General features: G+C 42.2%; 1 protein-coding gene across 1 annotated transcript; it reads right to left on the bottom strand.

Annotated features, from left to right (window-relative positions):
* Nucleotides 1–481: 481 nt before the first annotated feature.
* LOC125440523 (hybrid PKS-NRPS synthetase fsa1-like) lies at nucleotides 482–17,140 on the bottom strand. The gene is made up of 7 exons (XM_048510392.1): nucleotides 17,071–17,140; nucleotides 15,411–15,478; nucleotides 14,116–14,269; nucleotides 10,974–11,134; nucleotides 10,191–10,394; nucleotides 9,157–9,338; nucleotides 482–7,807 (listed from the first exon to the last, which is right to left on the bottom strand). Exons 2-7 carry the CDS (start codon nucleotides 15,466–15,468, stop codon nucleotides 2,309–2,311), a joined length of 6,258 nt encoding a protein of 2,085 aa, XP_048366349.1. The 5' UTR covers nucleotides 15,469–15,478; nucleotides 17,071–17,140; the 3' UTR covers nucleotides 482–2,308.
* Nucleotides 17,141–18,502: the final 1,362 nt, after the last annotated feature.

Raw genomic sequence — 18,502 nt, 5'->3', positions numbered from 1 at the left:
ACCTGTTCCCCGATCTCTCTGGGAATACCTATGGATAGACTAATTGCAGCCCAGTACCTTTATCTCCTGGTTGAGGTCTGCGTAGAGCAATCACCTTAGCTAGGTGTAATGCCCTGCCTTCTTCCTTTAGCCTTGGACGCCACCTTGGAATCCCACATAAAGAAAGGAAATGCCCGTGTGGCATGGGTTCTGTGGAAACAGTATCTCATATGCTGTTGGATTGTCCCTTTTATGAGATAGGTAGGAAGAAGCACATAATCCCCTTCCTGCATGGAAGTGAAGGCATTACAGATAAACAGAAGGTTATATATCTTTTAAACAGCCACAACTACGAGCTGTTGGAAGCGGTGGCTAAATTTTTAAATGGTGTTATTTTAACTCGTCAGAAATTGTAAAGTTGTAAAGGCTGTTATTATCTTGCTAAGCTAATCTTAAACAATCTATATGCCATTAAAGGTATTCGAAATCGAATCGAATATTTACATTTTACAAAACAGTTGTTTATTATATTTTATTTTTAAGAATGTCTTCATGGGATTCCACATTTTTTCAACATTTTCATTTGAAGATTCTTCAGGCAAGAGGATAATCTGTCTATTTCCATGTAGTGTAGGATCAATTCAGTTCAGTTTTGTCATTTTTCCATTTTCTTGCTATCAACACTCTTGCCGCCGTAGTTAAATATAGAAATAGATTAAGATTCTCAGTTGATTCATTGTTATATCAGATTTTGAGTAAATATTTTTCTGGATTTAAATCAATTTTTTTCCCACTAATATTCATTGCGTATATTTATGTATTTTTCCCAGAATTTTCTTTATCTTTCTACAACTCCACCACATGTGAAGTTGTGTAGTATATCTCTTGCACTTCCAACAAATTGGAGTAGAATTTTTAACAATTTTAGCAAATTGAAGAGAGGTTAAATACCATTTATGGAAAACTTTATAGAAGTTTTCCTTTAAGTCTATGCTTAGAGTGAAATTTTGATGTTTTTTTCAACTTCTTTTCCATTCAGAGTATTGCACTGATTCTCCAAAATCTTGGGCCCATTTTATCATTGTTTCTTTACCTCTTCTTCCAAATCCATTTTTAATAAATATTTATAAAATCTTGCTCACCAATTTCTCATTACTGCTCCATATTATTTTATCTAAATCAGTAGTTTTTAGCAGAAATAAAGTGCTTCTGCCTAATAAACCAAATTGTTTGCCCTTTCTTGTAGCCATTTTTCCTGTGTGGGTTATTAAGGATAATTAATTTTTCTCCATTTTTTCTTTTGGTTTTATTTTTAATGTATTCTCTAACTGCTTTATTTCTTGAATTAGATCCTCTGCTTCTTTTGGTTATTTATTTTACTTTGTTTGAATAAATATCCCTCTAATGAAGACTTTACTAGCCTGCCAGATAATATTTTCATATTGCACTTATCCATTGTTAATAGTAAAGAATTCTTCTAAATTTTTAAAACTTGATTCTATTATGTTTCCTTTGTCTAATATCCAATCTTTTAATTTCCAAGTGCATTGTTTAGATTGTAGACCGAATCCCCAACAAATTGGGCTATAATCTGAAATAAGTTTTGGCTCTATTGAATTTTTTTCATTTTTCCTATTAATTGTCCATTTGTCCAAATCATATCAATTCTGGAATGCAAATTGTGTCTATTGGAAAAATATATATACTACTTTTATTTTTCTCATAGCAGCCCGATTAGCCCAAGTTCATCGCTAATTTTATTTTTTTTATTTTATATTTTAAAGGAAAGATGTAAAACAAAATACAGTGCAACGTCTTCCTTAAATACTGACATAGTACAGTGGAACATAGTATGCACATTTATAATACGGTTCTGAGTTTCAGAGGGTAGTCATGTTAGTCTACAGTAGGGCAACTAGATTCAAGTCCTATTCAAGAAAGATTCGAGAGAGCAACAACATTTTCAAGAGTCAAAGATCTCTTTGTCTGATGAAGGGATCACTGACTATTGAAAGGTTATACCCACAAAAACTCTAAGGCACTACTGGACTCAATTCTGTGTTTAACAATTCTGACTCAATTCTGTGGACTCAATTCTGTGTTTAACAAAAGAGGGGGGAAATGAAAACCTACATTTTCTTTGGTGAAGAAAAGGTTACATGAAAGAAGAATTCAATTCCAACTACTTCATACAAACAAATTATGGCTTCTGTTGAGGATTAGCAGTTATTATCATCATTTAGACTTCCAAAAGTGATATTAAAACTATCAACTGGCTCTTCAGTAGTCTTCAGTATTCTGTTTTTCTGAAGCATTATTTGTCAGATTTTCAGATTTTCTTAGATTTTTCTTCCAGAAGCAATGCAAGGCTAAACACTGTCGTATGAGGATCAAGTAGCTTCACAAGTGGTATACTGACTCGTCGTTCCTGGAAAATATGATTCTGCAGAGTCATAGCTAACATGGAGTCAATGCCATTGGACAAAAGTGATTCCTTTAATGCAATTTCACTTGGGTCTATACCAATGAGTTGACTCACCAAGGCCGTGATATAATCTTCAGACTTAACTGGAGTCAATTGGGGCACCGTTGGCTCTGAAAGCTCAAAATTGCTGCCACCGATTTCTGTCATAACTGAATGCATGCGATTTCTGAATGCAGGATTTTGAGATGTGAAATAATTGGCAAAATTTCTGAAGTTGAACTTTATGATGGCTTGTTGAGGATTGTTCAGAATTAAACTGCGTTTTAAATACTCGTGAAAATCACGCCCTTGCAGAATTGCTATACCTTTTGATTCCAAGAAATTTTGAATCTCATTTTGATTTTGCAGTAATCCAAGATTCAAGGCACCCCAATTAATGGATTGCCCTGCAAGTCCACAGTTTCTCCTGTAATGGCAGAAAAGGTCCAGGAAGGAATTAGCCGCAGCATAGTTTGCTTGCATCGAATTTCCAAGAAATGAAGCAACTGATGAATAACATACGAAATAGTGCAGATCCTGACCTTGAGTAGCATAGTGAAGATTCATGACTCCTGCAACCTTAGGACTGAAAACCTCCTTGAAGAGAGGCATCGTCAAGGCTTCAATGGATCCATCACGTAAAACCACAGCACTGTGGAACACCCCTTTGATAGGACACTTGGGAAAGGTTTTGCTGATTGCATGGATAGCTTTTTCAACATCAGCTCTAAAGATGACATTGCATTGTAGAGTGATTATTCTGCTGTGTTTATTCTGATTCTGCAAATCCCTTATCTCTTTCTCCTTCTCGACACTTGGGCTTTTTCGTGAAAGAATCGCAATGCCGCCTCCTCCATTTTCAGCTAAAAATCTCACTGTTTCAAAGCCAAGACCAGTGAGTCCTCCTGTAACTATGTAGACAGCATTCTCCTTAAACATTTTCCCCTTTCCGCCATACAGTGGTATATCTACAAAATGGTTGTTACACATTTTACCTTTTAATATTATTAAGGGGACTGCTTTTCTGGTAAAATGGGATGAGGCTGTGCTCTCACACGTCTCAGTTGGTTGAAAAACTGAACATGGAAAGTTCACAGGCTGTTTCAGCTGCAAAGACTTCATCCAACTGGAAAAAGGCTTAATTTTTTTCTTCAAAGATGCTTTCTGGAAAATGTTGATAAGACTGAGAACATGAACTTGAAAGTTTTCATGATCATTTCCAATGAGAGATCTCAGACATTCCGCATGGCGGTTGTCACATACCACTACCACATGCCGGAGTTTTGAAAGGAGACCTAAAACATCCTTGGGCAACCTTTCCAGGGGAGGCAGGAAAACAAGGGCACTGCATTGATCAATGTGTTGCTTCAGATCAGAGTCAGACTTGGTACATATGGTTTTCCATCCTGCTTCCTGAGCTGACAGATTCATCACTTTGCACAAAACTGACTCTGGTTCAGTAGAAATAATGCCTAAAGATCCCTTCTGTTTCATTTCTGGCAACGTTTGATGCAAAATTTCCCACGCAATTCTAAAGGAGGACACACATGGCACAGTTTCAAAGCATGGGAATTTCTGAGTGTTCAAGCAAACCACTTCTGGGATCCTGATTCTGGAAGATGCAGTAACTGGGTAACATGAAACAATGTGGTCTCCCACCGCCACCTCTTTCACTTTTCTGCCAGCTGCAACTACCTTCCCACTGCAATCCAGGGCTAGGAGCCTGTGCTTACCAACTGTCTGTGAATTCCAGTATAATGTGTTCCCAAAGTTACAGCTTGTGACACTAACAGGGAAGTAGTCTTCAGAATGGGGACTTATTTTTTCAACCTGAACTTCAACACTATGATTATCAATAGGAATGTCATCGTTATCATCCAGCTCAGCAAACAAGTCCCTCACTTCATATGGGTCAGAAGTGTAAAGGCTGAACGGCTCAGAATTCTGACAAGCCTGAGAAGGTAAATTGTCAGGTACATCATTGACCAAAGTGCGTCTCATCTCAGACATGTATACTTTCCCATGATGGATACGGATTTCTGGATAATCTTTATATTCTGCTAAGACATCTGCTAAGGCTGAGATGTCTAATGTGTTTGTGGAGCTGATATCAATCAGTTGAAATGTGATTTCGGAAACTTCAACCATACAACTTCGCACCATGCCATACAAAGCAAAGCCAGGATTAATATGGTCTACAAACTTCTCTGTAGTCCTGTATGTGATGATCTTGATGGAACAACGACAGTTCTTCGTTCTCAAAGCAATAACAAGTTGCCGAAGAGCTTCACAGCATTTCGACAAATGTGCAACTACAGAGTTTGGATCGTCATTTAATCGGTAGATTCCCCACATAAACAAAACATCACTGTAATCCTGCAGCGCCAGTTTAATTCTTGCCTGGACAGGCGATTCCAGGCTATTGACTTCCAACAAGTTTTCCCAGTCTTTGTACATCAAAAACCTAGAATCCTTATGTAAGAATTTTTTAAGCTGCTGAGAGACTCCTATTTTGTCAGCAAACACTGCTACCTTGGGTGCATCTCCTGAATTTTGGATTGTCTGGGAATGAGGTATTTCCTTCCATTTATTTTCAAATAGCACATCGTGTTCACTTTTGGAAATTTCCTTCACAAGAGTAATCCTAACACATTTCATCTCAGCTAATACGGAACCATGTTTATCTGTAAAGCACCCACAGAACTCTAAATAGTTCTCTGTCGACTTGCTTACTTTCAGATAGATCAACATTTCCACTTCCAAAGGCCTCACAATAACAAGGCTGCCTATCGAAGAAGGAAATCCTATACCATTTTTTAAAGTTTTTGTGGTAATCACCCCGATCATTTGCAGAAAACAGTCTAAAAGGATTGGATGGATAAAAAACTCGTGCATTTCTGCTGCTGTCTGTTTGTTTACCTTAATAACCGTAATAGCTTCCTTCAGTTCTTCACCATAAAATACATCATTTATCTGTTTCATTGTTAAGTCATACTGGAACCCAAAGGAAGATAACATTTCATAGACTTCATCACGGCTTACTAACGATTTACACCGCTGAAAAATATCTGTAAAAGAAACACTCTTTTCTTCAGGTGACAGTTCCTGGTTAGGGTTCCATGCCACACGGCCCACAGCATAAACTGTATTAGATGGAGAAAGTATTTTGAAATCTTTCTCTCCTTTTTGCAGTTCTATTTTCACCTTCAACTCATGGGACTCTTCACTTAAAACACACGGTGAAGTAAACCTTACCATAATCTGACAGAAATTTAGTGGGACTTTTGGTCTTGAGCTAATCATCACAGCTGCTAAAGCAAGTTCAACAAAAAAGGCCCCAGGAACTAGAGCGACGCCATTGTGCTTGTGCCCATAGACATATGGAGTTTGTGCCTGAGATATAGAACACCTGAATTCTGTATTGTCATTATTGGCACTTTGAATTAAAGGGTGGTTCAAGTTTGAGGCCTCATGTTGTGGCAGCAGGCTTATGCTGGTGTTCAGCTTCTTACGATCAAACTGGTACCTGGGATATGTAGCTGGCAAGCTTTGATAGCCATCATAGAGATGTGACCAATATGGATTGAATCCCAGTTCAAAGAGGTCCTTTACAAGTGCAAGCAGTCCCTCATACTCTCTGTCAGTTTGCAAGGAAGGAAAAACTTTGGTTTGCTTTCCTAATGTTTCAATAATGTTCCTCTGTAATGCTCTGTGGGGACCGATTTCAATTAACGCAATGTTTTGCTTGTCCTCCACTGAAGACATAATGGCCTGGACAAATGAAACAGGATCTCGAACCTGCCTGGCCCAGTAGCCCCCTGTGACAAAATCGCCATCTGAGGCCGCCTTTCCTGTTACCGTAGAAATTAGATCAATTTCTGGCTTCCCTTTCTTTAATCCTGATAGGCTTTCTGCCAGCTCTTGCAGTACTGGATCCATCATATGACTGTGATATGCAGCTGTTACATTGAGAACTTGAAGGAACACATCTCTCCCACCAAAGCTTTCAGCCAGCTCTTTCTGAATGGCATGGATGGAATCTGCATCTCCCGACAAGGTACAAGACTGAGGGCTGTTAAATGCTGCAACGCAAACCTTCCCAGAGTACGCTCCAATGGCTTCCGACACCTCTTGAACGGAGATGTTACCAACCACCAGCATTCTGCCTCCAGTAGCCTTTGCCTGTAACCTGCTCCTGTGGTAGATGACCTTGACAGCATCTTCCAGGGAAATAAACCCAGCACAATGGGCAGCAGCAACCTCCCCAACCGAATGGCCCAGGACAGCAGTTGGCTTAATTCCCCAGTGCTGCAGAAGCGTCACCAATGCCACCTGCAGGGTGAAGAGCACCGGCTGGGCTATTTCGGGTCTCGTCAAATCATCACAGCCACTTTCGGTCCGTTCGAGGATATGAACGGATATCCATTGCCGGAATAATCTTTCTATTTCTTCACATTTGTCTCTGAACACCGGTTCAGATCGAAACAAAGTCTTGAAGACTCCTTTCAAATTTAGGCCGTTTCCAGGGAAGACAAAGATCAGTTGTGGAACTTTCTTGAACGGAACCATTTCCGTTTTGGCTGCAGATAAAAGCTGCTGTTCTAAGTGCTGCAGAGAAGATGCCACGAATGCTTTTCTGTATTTGAAGTTCAGGTGGCTTCTCCTGCACGCAGATGTATAGGCTGCGTTTGGGAGTGTAACAGACTTGCTTGTGTTCACACGCCTAGCGGTGTCTTCCACTGTCAGTTGGAGAGAATGGCCTGAAGCTGCAGAAAGGACAAACAGTTCAACAGCCCTTTTGACTGAGGGGAGGGCCTGTGTTTGTTTAACCTGTCTGACAACCACATGAGCATTGGTCCCCCCAAATCCAAAACAGTTGACCCCAGCTGCCCTGCCAGATTTACTAGGCCTTTCCCACATCTCTACACTGGTTGGAATGGAAAGGTTTAATTTCTTTGTATCGATGCTGCTAGTGTCCTCAGAGAAATGCAAGGAGGGGACAAACTTCCCGTGGTGCATCATGAGAAGAACCTTGATTAAGCCCGCAGCCCCGGCAGCCGACTCGGTGTGCCCAATGTTCCCTTTAACAGAGCCCATCTTGAGAGCAGGCATTTCAGGAGACCTCTTTTTACCAATGACGTTGCCTATACTCTCAGCCTCGGTGGGATCTCCGGCAGGGGTTCCTGTGCCGTGAGCCTCAACATATTGCAGCTCGGATGGATTGACGTGAGATGGATAAATGCTGCGTAGCAGGTTTTCTTGTTCCTGTTGAGATGGTTTGGTGATTGGAGTGACAGATCTTCCACTCTGGTTGACGGCACTGACACTGATAATGCCCCATATTTTGTTGAAATCTTCTTTTGCCTGTTGTTGAAAAGAAGAGAGGAATGAAGAATTGCTTCAGGTTGTGAAAAGCTGGAACAACAAATAGAAACTACACTCGTGAAGTAGCTCACAGTTACAATAGTCAGATATATTCCACATTTTCGAACATAAACTACATTTTCACATCATGCAACTTAGAAACTATGATGTGCAAAAAAAATACCAGTAAAATTTGGATTTAGAGCTAATAGATCTGAAATTTGGGGGGGAATCCCAGATATTTCTGAACTCCCATATCCAGAATAGCCAGAATTCCCCCCCCCCCAAATTTTTTTTGGGTCCATTAGACCTGAATCTGAATTTAATTCCCCCATCTCCATACCCCCTTCGGTTACTTGAAGTCTGCCTTACTGGAGACTGCAGTTAAAGAGCTCTGCACAGAGCTGCAAGCCAAGCTCTGAGGCCCCAGAAGTGGAGCTCTGCCAACTAGCGGGTAAGTGAGAAGGAGAGAGACGGAGGAAGATGGAGAGAAGAGATTCTCTCTCTTGTTTTAATACCAGTGGAACCAAAACAGCCAAAATCATGCTGAAAAAAAATCTGGCACGATTCAGGATCTTCTCGGCTCCCTTTAAATTGCTGCCATTTGGGGGGAGAAAATAACTTCGAAAAATACCAAAACCGTATATACTTGTGTATGTCGAGTTTTTCAGCCCTTTTTTAAGGCTGAAAAATGCCTCCCTCGACTTATACGCCAGTCCCACTTACTGGTAATTCTTGTGTGGCATTCCCCCTCTCCCCTCTTTGCTCTCTCCTGCCTTCTTCTCTGCTGGCCCCCTCACTAACTCATTCTTTTTCTCCTTTCCCCGCAGGCTCTGAGGCTTGCCTTGGCTTCAGGGAAGCTGCCTTTCCGGCAGCCTTTCTCTATGGTTTTCTTAAAAGGGCAATGCTCCAAAGATTGCTTAAGGCAGCTTCCCTAAAGCCAAGGCAAGCCTCAGAGCCTGCGGGGAAAGGAAAAAAAGAATGAGTTAGTGAGGGGGACCCAGGCGTGCCTGCCTCGCCCCTCCTTAAAAAGCCTCCCAAAGGCTTCTGGGGTTCTCCTTTTCCCCAGCTGCGGCTCCTTTGCCGGCTCAGTGCCCCCCCTCCCAATGGACCTTTTCCACCCTCAACTTATACTCGAGTCAATAAGATTTCCCAGTTCTTCAAGGTAAAATTAGGTGCCTCGACTTATATGCGAGTCGACTTATACGTGAGTATATACGGTAAGTTATTTTTCGGGGTAGAAGGTTGATTTGGCTTCGCTGAATGCACACCCTCAGTTTAAAGATTCCAGGGAATTTTTTGGCCTGACGCAGAAGAGTGGATAAGACAAGCTGCTTTTACGGGAGTACCTTCTGTAATGGTTTCAGCAGCAGAACACCACAGCCTTCTCCTCTTCCATAACCATCTGCTTTTTTAGAAAAGGGTTTACTGATCCCTTCAGGAGAAATCATTTTTGCTTTACTCAGTGTTACGAACATCCGAGGATCTATGATGCAGTTCACGCCTCCACAAACAGCAACTTCACAATCACCTTTGTCATAAAAAAAAGAGAATGGTTTTACTGTTTAGCTTTTCGGGAAGGTTTTTTTAAAAAGGTAAAGGTGCAAGCACCGAGTCATTACTGGCCCATACAGTGATGACACATCACGACGTTTACTAGGCAGACTATATTTACGGGGTGGTTTGCCATTACCTTCCCCAGTCATGCATATTTTATCTCCGGCAAATTGGGTACTTATTTTATCAACTTGAAAAGGATGGAAGTGAGTCAACCCTCAGTTGGCTGCCTGAAACCAACTCCTGATTGAACTGAAGTCATGAGCAGAGCTTTGCCTGCAGTACACCACAGGGCTCCCCCAGGAAGACGTCCTTTAAAAAAATATTTTGTTTTCTACTCATTTATTCAACTACAACAGTGATTTTGCTGATTTTGCTTCACTACTGCAAACAAACTCTTTCTCATTTATAGCTGTGCACATTAAAATGTTTTGCACAATTAGCTGAAACCCAAAAGTTTTGATTGCATCCTTAACAGTAACTCAAATGCTTTTTATAAATCATGGTGGGTAATATACTTGTCTTTTCATCTACATCCTTAGGCTCGCAACCACTCCACACAATGCTACACGTCAGAGTCCATCTTCCACAACAATTCCCCAAGAGCCATTGTGCTGCCCAGCAGTAAGACACAGCTAGTTTTTGTGTAAAACAATCTCTTTTTAAGAATATGGCATGAAGGGATATATAGTCTCATTACAGCAGAAGATCATGGTATCCTATATTTCCTCCTTCACTGGTTCCTTTACATACTTATTCCTTTATATACATTATATACTTATTCACATTGCTAAATAGGAAACATTCTTAAATCTCACTGGAATACCTTGTTTAATTGCATTTGAGGCCATGTGCAAAGCATAGTGGAATGAGGAGCAGGCGGTATCAACAGCAATGGATGGGCCAGTCAGATTAAAAGTGTATGAAATCCTGTTGGCAGCTATGCTCATTGCTGCCCCTGTGCCATCATAATGGTTTATTTCAGAGGCACCGTAGCTGCTTATAAATCCGTAGTCTCGATTCATCATACCTGTAAAGATTTACAAAGCAACTGTAAGATATCTGTAAGTCAGATATTCCTAATGAAAATTCAATTGCAACTGTTGCTCAGCATAAAGGATCGTATTTGGATCAATTGCAACTGTTGTTCAGCATAAAGGATCGTATTTATTTTATTGTGGCTATTTCCACACTCTGTAAACTTTGTAATTAGTCTGACAAATGTTTAACTGTACATAGTTGCTGTATACTTTTCATTTTTATGGATTATATTTATACTGCTGATCTAAGTCTGTATTAATTAAATTTGAACTTTTATGAGCTCTGACTGGGTTCAAGATACATACATTAATTAACGAAAGTATATTCTGAAATCATAAATTTGACATATGGTGGCACAAGCTGCATAAAAAATCAGTGTGTGTTAACAAGATTGCTTAGACATGCTGAAACCATATGAAAATAATTTTTATTGACTTCTGCACCTTTAAAGAATAGCTCGGACAAGTACTGCATGATTCAGTTTGGCAGTGAAATCCTTAACAGAGTTAAACCCATCTAAGTCCACTGAAGTTCTGAGATTGTTTTCATAATCAAGCAATTGTCTTACCAACAAAAACTCCTGTTTTGGTGCCATTAATTTTTTCTCTAGTGACTCCAGCATCTTCCAGTGCTCGATGGGTACATTCCAGAAGCAATTTCTGCTGGGGATCCATACGCTGAGCTTCCACATCAGTGATTCCAAAAAGCTTGTTGTCAAATGTGTTAAACCTATGAAGCAGAAGTCACATGATGAAGAATAAATGAAATAAGTTATCAACAAAACCACAGAATTGAAGAGGCAATCAAATATTTCAGAAATCATCTACAGCAGAGGCTATTATTATTATTATTATTATTATTATTATTATTATTATTATTATTATTATTATTAGTTTAATTTAATATACCGTCCTATCCCCGGGGGGCTAAGGGTGGTGCACAACATAAAATGGCGACATGGGGCCACTCATGTCGCCATGCGCATGCCTGTGGGGCACCCAGCAGGCTCCCGCCTCCCCCTCACCCATCTACGTCCTTATGCTGTAAGCGGGGCTCTGGGGAGGAGGTGCCCGGAGGGTTTTTGGTCTCCGGGCGCCATTTAGACCCAATACGCCACTGATCTATAGTAATCATCCTCAATAAAGATTTTAATAACCTGACAGTCATTTCAAATGCAGAAAAGATGAGGTTAAATTCACACAAAAATGATATCCTCTGTTTTATATTGGATCAGATAGTAGATGCAAAGCCAATTATCTCGTAAAGGTCTCCTGAATCTCTCTCCCTCCCGCCCCTCACACAGACATACACACAGACACATTTTGATTTCATCCCGATTTCATTTCACGATTTAATGGGCTCAGACTTCATCATTTTGACTGTGCTTTCTTTAATCACGTCCTTTTAAATATTTGTTATCATTTAATGTTAATATTTTTGAGCCCCATCCAAAGGGGGGAGGGTGTGAATCCACCTGTGGAAGCTGCATACAGCCACACCGGTGGATTTCCCATATCTAGGACACTTACTCCAGTGGAAGGTTTATGTCACTGGCATACAGCCACTGTGGCCCACCCTGATGCTGGGAGATGGCTCCAGACATTGACACCAGTGTTCCAGCATCCCTGCTGGCACCACCAATGTAGCGGGGTTGTGGCCGGGGAAGAGCCAACATTAGTCGGTTTTCCTTCCAGCCATTTACTGCATTACTCCTCAGACGGCAACAGAAAGGGTGGTGTAAAGTCTATTATGGCCAATGGGGGCTTCTCAGAGGCGGATAGGCTTTTTCACCTTTCCAGCCTCCCCATGCTACCAGGAAGCCTAGTTATTGTCTGGGTCCTGACTGTGCCGGGAGAAAGGCAGGACATGCACATGGAATAAATAAATATAACTGCAATCCAAACATTGAACATACGAACAGCTTTGATTTCACAGAAAGAACACAAACACTCTCTTTCCAGCAGTAACCAGTCACAGCCCAGTTTAGTGCTCAAGAAGTCCAGGCAACTCCTTGTGGCACTCAGTTGGCACAGGGCCACGTGAGAGAAGAGGAAAATGGCAAGCCTTGCACTCCCAGATCCATGCCTCAGCCACCAGGGACCAGGTCAGGCCGCCAAGCATGTGGGGGGCACAGGAGAAACTGCATGGTCTCCAACCCATGCTGCTGCTGTGGGGGTCCTACACCAGTTGCACAACACCTTGGCAGTCTGCTACAAGCTCATGATAGTTGAATGAGTGGTGTCATTCCTTCCCCACGCCCACTTTGTGCTGCTATTACACAGGTCCAAGATAAGTCTGCTCAGTATTTCTGTAGCATACCCTGGAGAATACGAGGGTGGCCCTCAACTTGTGCCAATGCTGCTGGGGTCCAAACACTTGGAGCCCACTGGTGCATCATGACAGCACCCAGAGGATGTCTTGGCTCTTAGTCCATGGCTTGTAGTCTGAACATGATAGTATTTACCTTGGTGGACCCACAGAAGCTCAGATTTGTTTATGTTTTATTTATTTTTTGAATAATTTGATAATATGGTATCCTACTTTGGGGTCCCACTGGGGAGGTAAGGGGCCTAAAGTGTCCCCAGACCAGTAAGTATGTAAATAAATAAATGTGTTGAGTTGGCCCTGGGCTAGCAATGTGTCCAGGAATAATATTTCTACCATACATCAAGGGAATCACAGACCAAATAGGGAAACTGATGAAAAAACATAACCTACAAACAATCTTCAAACCTACCAGAAAAATACTTCTAAGAACTTTCTCCTTGCAGATAGTATTTGTTCAGTCCTCTGGGCCATGTTTCAAAAATGCAGAACTGTATTTTCCTTACTAATGGTGTGATCAACATGATGAAAACATTAAGATTTATTTTATTAATGACACTCACAATGTGTAAAATTAGGCATGTCATTTTCCATTAATATATATTGTCTGGGGAAGGGGCTGGTCCCAGACTTGATGTGGCCCTGCCTGATGCTATTGAGACTTGGTCAGGAGGAGAAGGGATCAAGGAGAGACGCAGGAGCAGTGGACACTAACTTGATGCAATGAGGTTTAGCCCCACTAGAGGCATAGCTCTGGGGGGGGGGGGGGGCATGACAAGGGCATTCCAGGGGCAGGGGTGTTCCCGGGCAGAACGGGGCAGAGGACACACCAGTGCACTGGCCGCTTTCCCCCCTTGCTATGCCTCTAGGCCCCACTGAAGATCCTAAAGACTGACCCAACAACAGGGAAGCCAGCAGCCATCAAGACAGCACCCACTGCGGCCATGTCCCTGATGCTCAGGAGGAAGCCAAGAGGAAATGGGATTGGATAATTTTGGAGAAGGGTGGGACTGAACACAGAACTTTACCCTATCTGTATTACAGATTAAAGTCTTCAGAATAGGTTAAGGGCCCATAATAGTCTCTGGGACTGAACACACCCTATATCATGCCAGGGAGGATGAGGAAGAAACTGCTCTGAGTTTGGAAGAGCAGATGTCCCCCAATGAGTGAGGAATAAGGGGATGCAACCCCTCATCTCCCCATTCTGAGGTGTGGGATGGGGAGCCTCAGCGGGATTCTGCAGGATGGCCGAGGGGGCAGCTGTTGAACCCCGAGAGGCGGGAGATTCATACATATATATGTCAGTTCTGCTTTCTGATCGCTTGCAACCTGATTCAGGTTTATTTTCTACCAGTACAATGTGATTCTTGATTAAGACTTACTCTTCAGTGAAAGCTGCATGTCTTGTGCTTGTTTTTCCCGGTTTGCTGCTGTCTGGATCATACCAGTCTTTGATGTCAAATCTTTCTTGAGGTATTTCTATAGTACAGTTTTTGCCTTTTTTTAGTACTTGCCAGAAATTATCAATTCCTTCACCTGTTGAGATTGAAAATTTAGTATTAGTACTTACTTTTAAACTAATGGGTCGTAGCTATAGCATGTCAAATCAAGTTCATGCATTAGTCTGGGGGCAGCTGGGATAATTCATACAATAAACAATAAATGGCAGAAATCTTTCACTAAAATTAGCATCCAGCAAGAACTATGAGCAGCATAAATCTCATGGCATGGGACTCCTCTTCCACTACCTCCTCCTCTTGCTTTAGTCCAAGGGTGTCCAACTCTGGCGCTTCAGATGTTCAGGGACCACAAATTCCATCAGCCCCTGCTGGCATGGCCAAACAGGAGCTGATAGGAATTGTTGTCCGTGAACATCTGAAGTGCCAGAGTTGGACACCCCTGCTTTAGTCCTTGTGTTTATCCCAACAAATGCTGCCTTCAGATTCAGGAAGCTTCCAGGCACAGCACTGACTACAATGTGAGAATCTGCAGTGGGAAGGGTGAATCAACAACTGCTTCTCCTCCACCAGCAGAGGTAGAGGTGCCAGGTTGCCCACCATGGCAAGCAACCTTGTGTCCTTGAGCTCGGCCTCACCTCCACTGCTCCATACAGTTCCAGGAGAAGAAAAATGGGGAGGGGAGAAGGACACTAAATTCTTACGAATTTCCTGACCCCTATGGTCTTTACCACAGAAATTCTACAGCATTGCAGAAGTGACATTGTGACATCACACAATACCATTTTGCCTGTCCCTGTCCCCTACCATTGCATGGAGCTGGGCTGGAAACTCTAGACAACAACATTTTCTCAATGGCGGAAAACAGCTCTAGAATACAATCCAGGCAAACCAATCCAGAGCCCCTGGGGGAGGGACATAGCACCACTGCAGTAGTGCCCACTTTCTCAGCTCCACTCCTGGCCATGTCTCTAGAATGCCCCCACAATGCTGGCAGAGGCAGCAGGGGCGCAGGAACGCCAACACAGCTCTCTGCACTATATCAGTCCAACATGGAGGGCCATGGTGGCCACCCTCTGGTGGATTTGCCCCTCTGCCTGGGTATGTGCCCCAGGGAGGACCAATCTGCCAGCACAACCCCGCACCACCTCCATAGGCGGATTCAGCTCCAGCCTGCCCCAATCGGACTGTTAGCTTCTTTAGACCTGTGTCATGCTTACCTCCAGGAAAATTACATCCAATCCCCACAATGGCAATTTCATTTTTGGTTTCCATCATTTTTCATATTCTGAAATAGAAAGTCATTTCAATAGAGTGGCATCTATATTTAAATTTAATAAGGCAATTTCCCCGCTAAATCAAATAATGCATTAAGTAAGGCAACATGAGGGGTCTAAAGAAAGAGCACTGAGAAGCACATAAAAATACTAAAAATGCTTTAGATACTCCACAGGTCAAAAGTTTTCTCAATTTTTAACCTTTTGATTACACTAACCATTTCTTTAATGAATATTGGTAATCATTCTGGAACAGCTGTTATATTATTTTCTTCATCTGATACCAGGAAGGAATAAACTAAAAATAGTATTAACAATACTGTTCCCATGTAGATAAAGGAATATAACATGGGATTTCTGGATCAGACTCATTTATAATTTTTCAAAAAAAGGCAAAAATCAGACATATTTGCCGCTTTATTCAATATGTTCCAGTCATTAATCATATTCTTTTTTTAATTAGGGGCCACATATCATGGGGATGTTTCAAAGTTCACCAAAACTGATCTTCAAGCTGGCAGAAGCATAAGGATGCTGAACATGTGGAAACTGCGCAATTAATCTAAGGATGGATTGGATGAGATATTCAGTGGACTACTGAGAAACATTCTGCCTTTACAAAAAGATTTCAGATTGCTGCAATGTACACTGAAAATGGTCAAATCCCCCCCCCCCATTTTCTGAAAAAGAAAAATTGCTGATTCAAGTCAGATGTGACTTGACTGCCAAAAAAAAATACTCCCTGTCAATTTTTTTTCACAGATCAAAAGAACTTCTGGTGCTCTCAGTGAAAAACTGTCTGTCTAGGGGAGCAGTTTAGAATTCTGTAAAGTCTTTTATGAACAAAAAAAATGGCAGAAAAGTATATTTTATCTCAAAACAATAGCCTGCTAATATCTATCATTAAAAAGAACCAAAATAGAGAAAGAAAATTTAAAATGTGCAAGGTTTTAAACTCTGCAGAATTCTTCATCAGGCTGTACATTTAAAACATGCTCACCAAGAAAAAATGCTCACAAAGGGGGGGGGGGGCTAACGACCTTGAAGCCTTGTGACTTCATCATATGTAGATTGCCCAAACCCCAGGACCAGCTTAAGAGTTTAACACAGTTTACAACGTCATGATGACACATGTTACATTATTTTTTCAAATATGAAATAGAAACTTTAGCTTACACGTTACAAATGGATAAGAAAAATTATTATAACTGAAGTGATTAATTTAATGATCCAGAAAAGATCTAAAGTTACAATGACAAGCATGGTTAATCATTTGAAGATTATACTCAGAACAAAACAGGCTAGAAACCCACAGCAAATTTCCACTGGAAGGGATTTTCAGCAGGAGAATGGAACTTCCCCACCTTTCTATACCCCCTGAAGCCCAAGATGCCCTCCCCCCCCCCCCAATGCTACTCCTAGGGTTAACCCCGGTGACAGCAGAAGTAAGGAATCAAAAGTCTGGAGTAGTGAGGAAAGGAATTAATGACAATGACTCCCTTCTATTATAAAGATTCTGCAGAATCTAAGGTTATTTAGAATTCCAATGATAATAACAGAAACTTTCTTAGTAGTTGTCTACTCAGAGGCAGCTATGACTTACTGGTTTCGTTGGTCCATAGACGATTTAGAGAGTCATTTCTCAGAGTGGTTTACCTGCCGGTGTTAGAAACTTACTGGATTAGACCAGAAAAACTGGATGCCCCTCCCAGTATTGTATGATTACAATACTGAAAGTGAAAATAAGTTTACTGACTGTGTTTGTTCCATATATGGTTGCAGATTGTCATTGCAATTTTAAGTGCTTACATCTGGCAGTGTCTGCTTGCCCTGATAGTTCTGAGGAATTTCCCAGGAACTGAGAAGAGGAAGAACGTCAAATGGGGAGGGTTGTGCATGTGCGCTGCACACGTGTTGCTGTGGAAACCTAAGCCTTCACTTTCTCTGGGGTTACTGAACTGTCAGGCTAGGACCTAAAGTAGCTGGGTGGTCTATCAAATTAGTATTCTCAGTGAACCACAGATTTCTGTGCCCAAGGTGCCCTGTCACAGAATCAGATCTGAAGGGGTTACTGGTGTGAATAATTACCTTTAAAAAAAAAACAACCCTTTTTTCTTCTTCATTGCTTATCTGTAGCTTGGGAGTGAGTTGTTTCTAGATTAGAGCTATGCGCCTGGTACTGGAATGTGGGAAGTTTCTGTACCAGATGGTTCCTGCCTCACACAGTTTATCTCTGGCCTTGGAGTATATGACCGCCTTCCAGCGTGGTGTAATGGTTAAGAGCAGGTGGATTCTAATCTAGAGAACTGGATATGATTCCCCACTCCTCCACCTGAGTGGCAGAGGCTTATCTGGTGAACCAGATGTGTTTCAGCCCACCTACCTCACAAGGTGTCTGTTCGTGGGGCAAGGGAGGGAAAGGAGCTTGTAAGTCGCCTTGAGTCTCCTTACAGGAAAAAAAAGGGGGGGTATAAATCCAGACTCTTCTTCCAAGGTGTAGTCGTGCCGCGAGGTCAGCGTAAGAACGAGACGAGACGCGGTGATTTCATCTGGTGGAGAGCGCCAGCAACGGGAGCGCGGGTGTCCGTGTTCCAAGCGACTCTGCCGTATGCTGGTTCCTAGCACCTTTTATTATGATTCTAGCGGGGGCGTGTAGAAGGGCGGAACGGGGGGGGAATTCCGGGAGAGCGGGAGAGCGGGGGACTGAGAGATCATCATGTGATGCATGATCTCACCTGGCTGCTACATGCGGAGAGGAGCATCGGCGTCTGGGCCTAATCCTCACCTGGGGGCAAGGCCATTGTCCCTTTGTCCGGGACACCTGGTGGTTGTGAGCCAGGTAGTTCATGACCTGTGACTCATCGGGGGATGAGGGGTGGGGGAGCGGTGCGACCAGAAGGCCGCAGGAGCGCCGGTGTGCCGGCGCTCTACTCACGGTGCTGCTGGGTCAGCAGTGCATCCCTACACAAGGCTGGGTATTAAAACATCATGCATGCACACACAGAGATGTACATGTAGAATAGGGCATACGTTCC

The sequence above is a fragment of the Sphaerodactylus townsendi genome, linkage group LG11 (assembly GCF_021028975.2).
Source record: "Sphaerodactylus townsendi isolate TG3544 linkage group LG11, MPM_Stown_v2.3, whole genome shotgun sequence".
NCBI lineage: Eukaryota > Metazoa > Chordata > Lepidosauria > Squamata > Sphaerodactylidae > Sphaerodactylus > Sphaerodactylus townsendi.
Note: the sequence above shows the minus strand (reverse complement) of the source record. Positions and strands in the feature narration are given on the sequence as shown.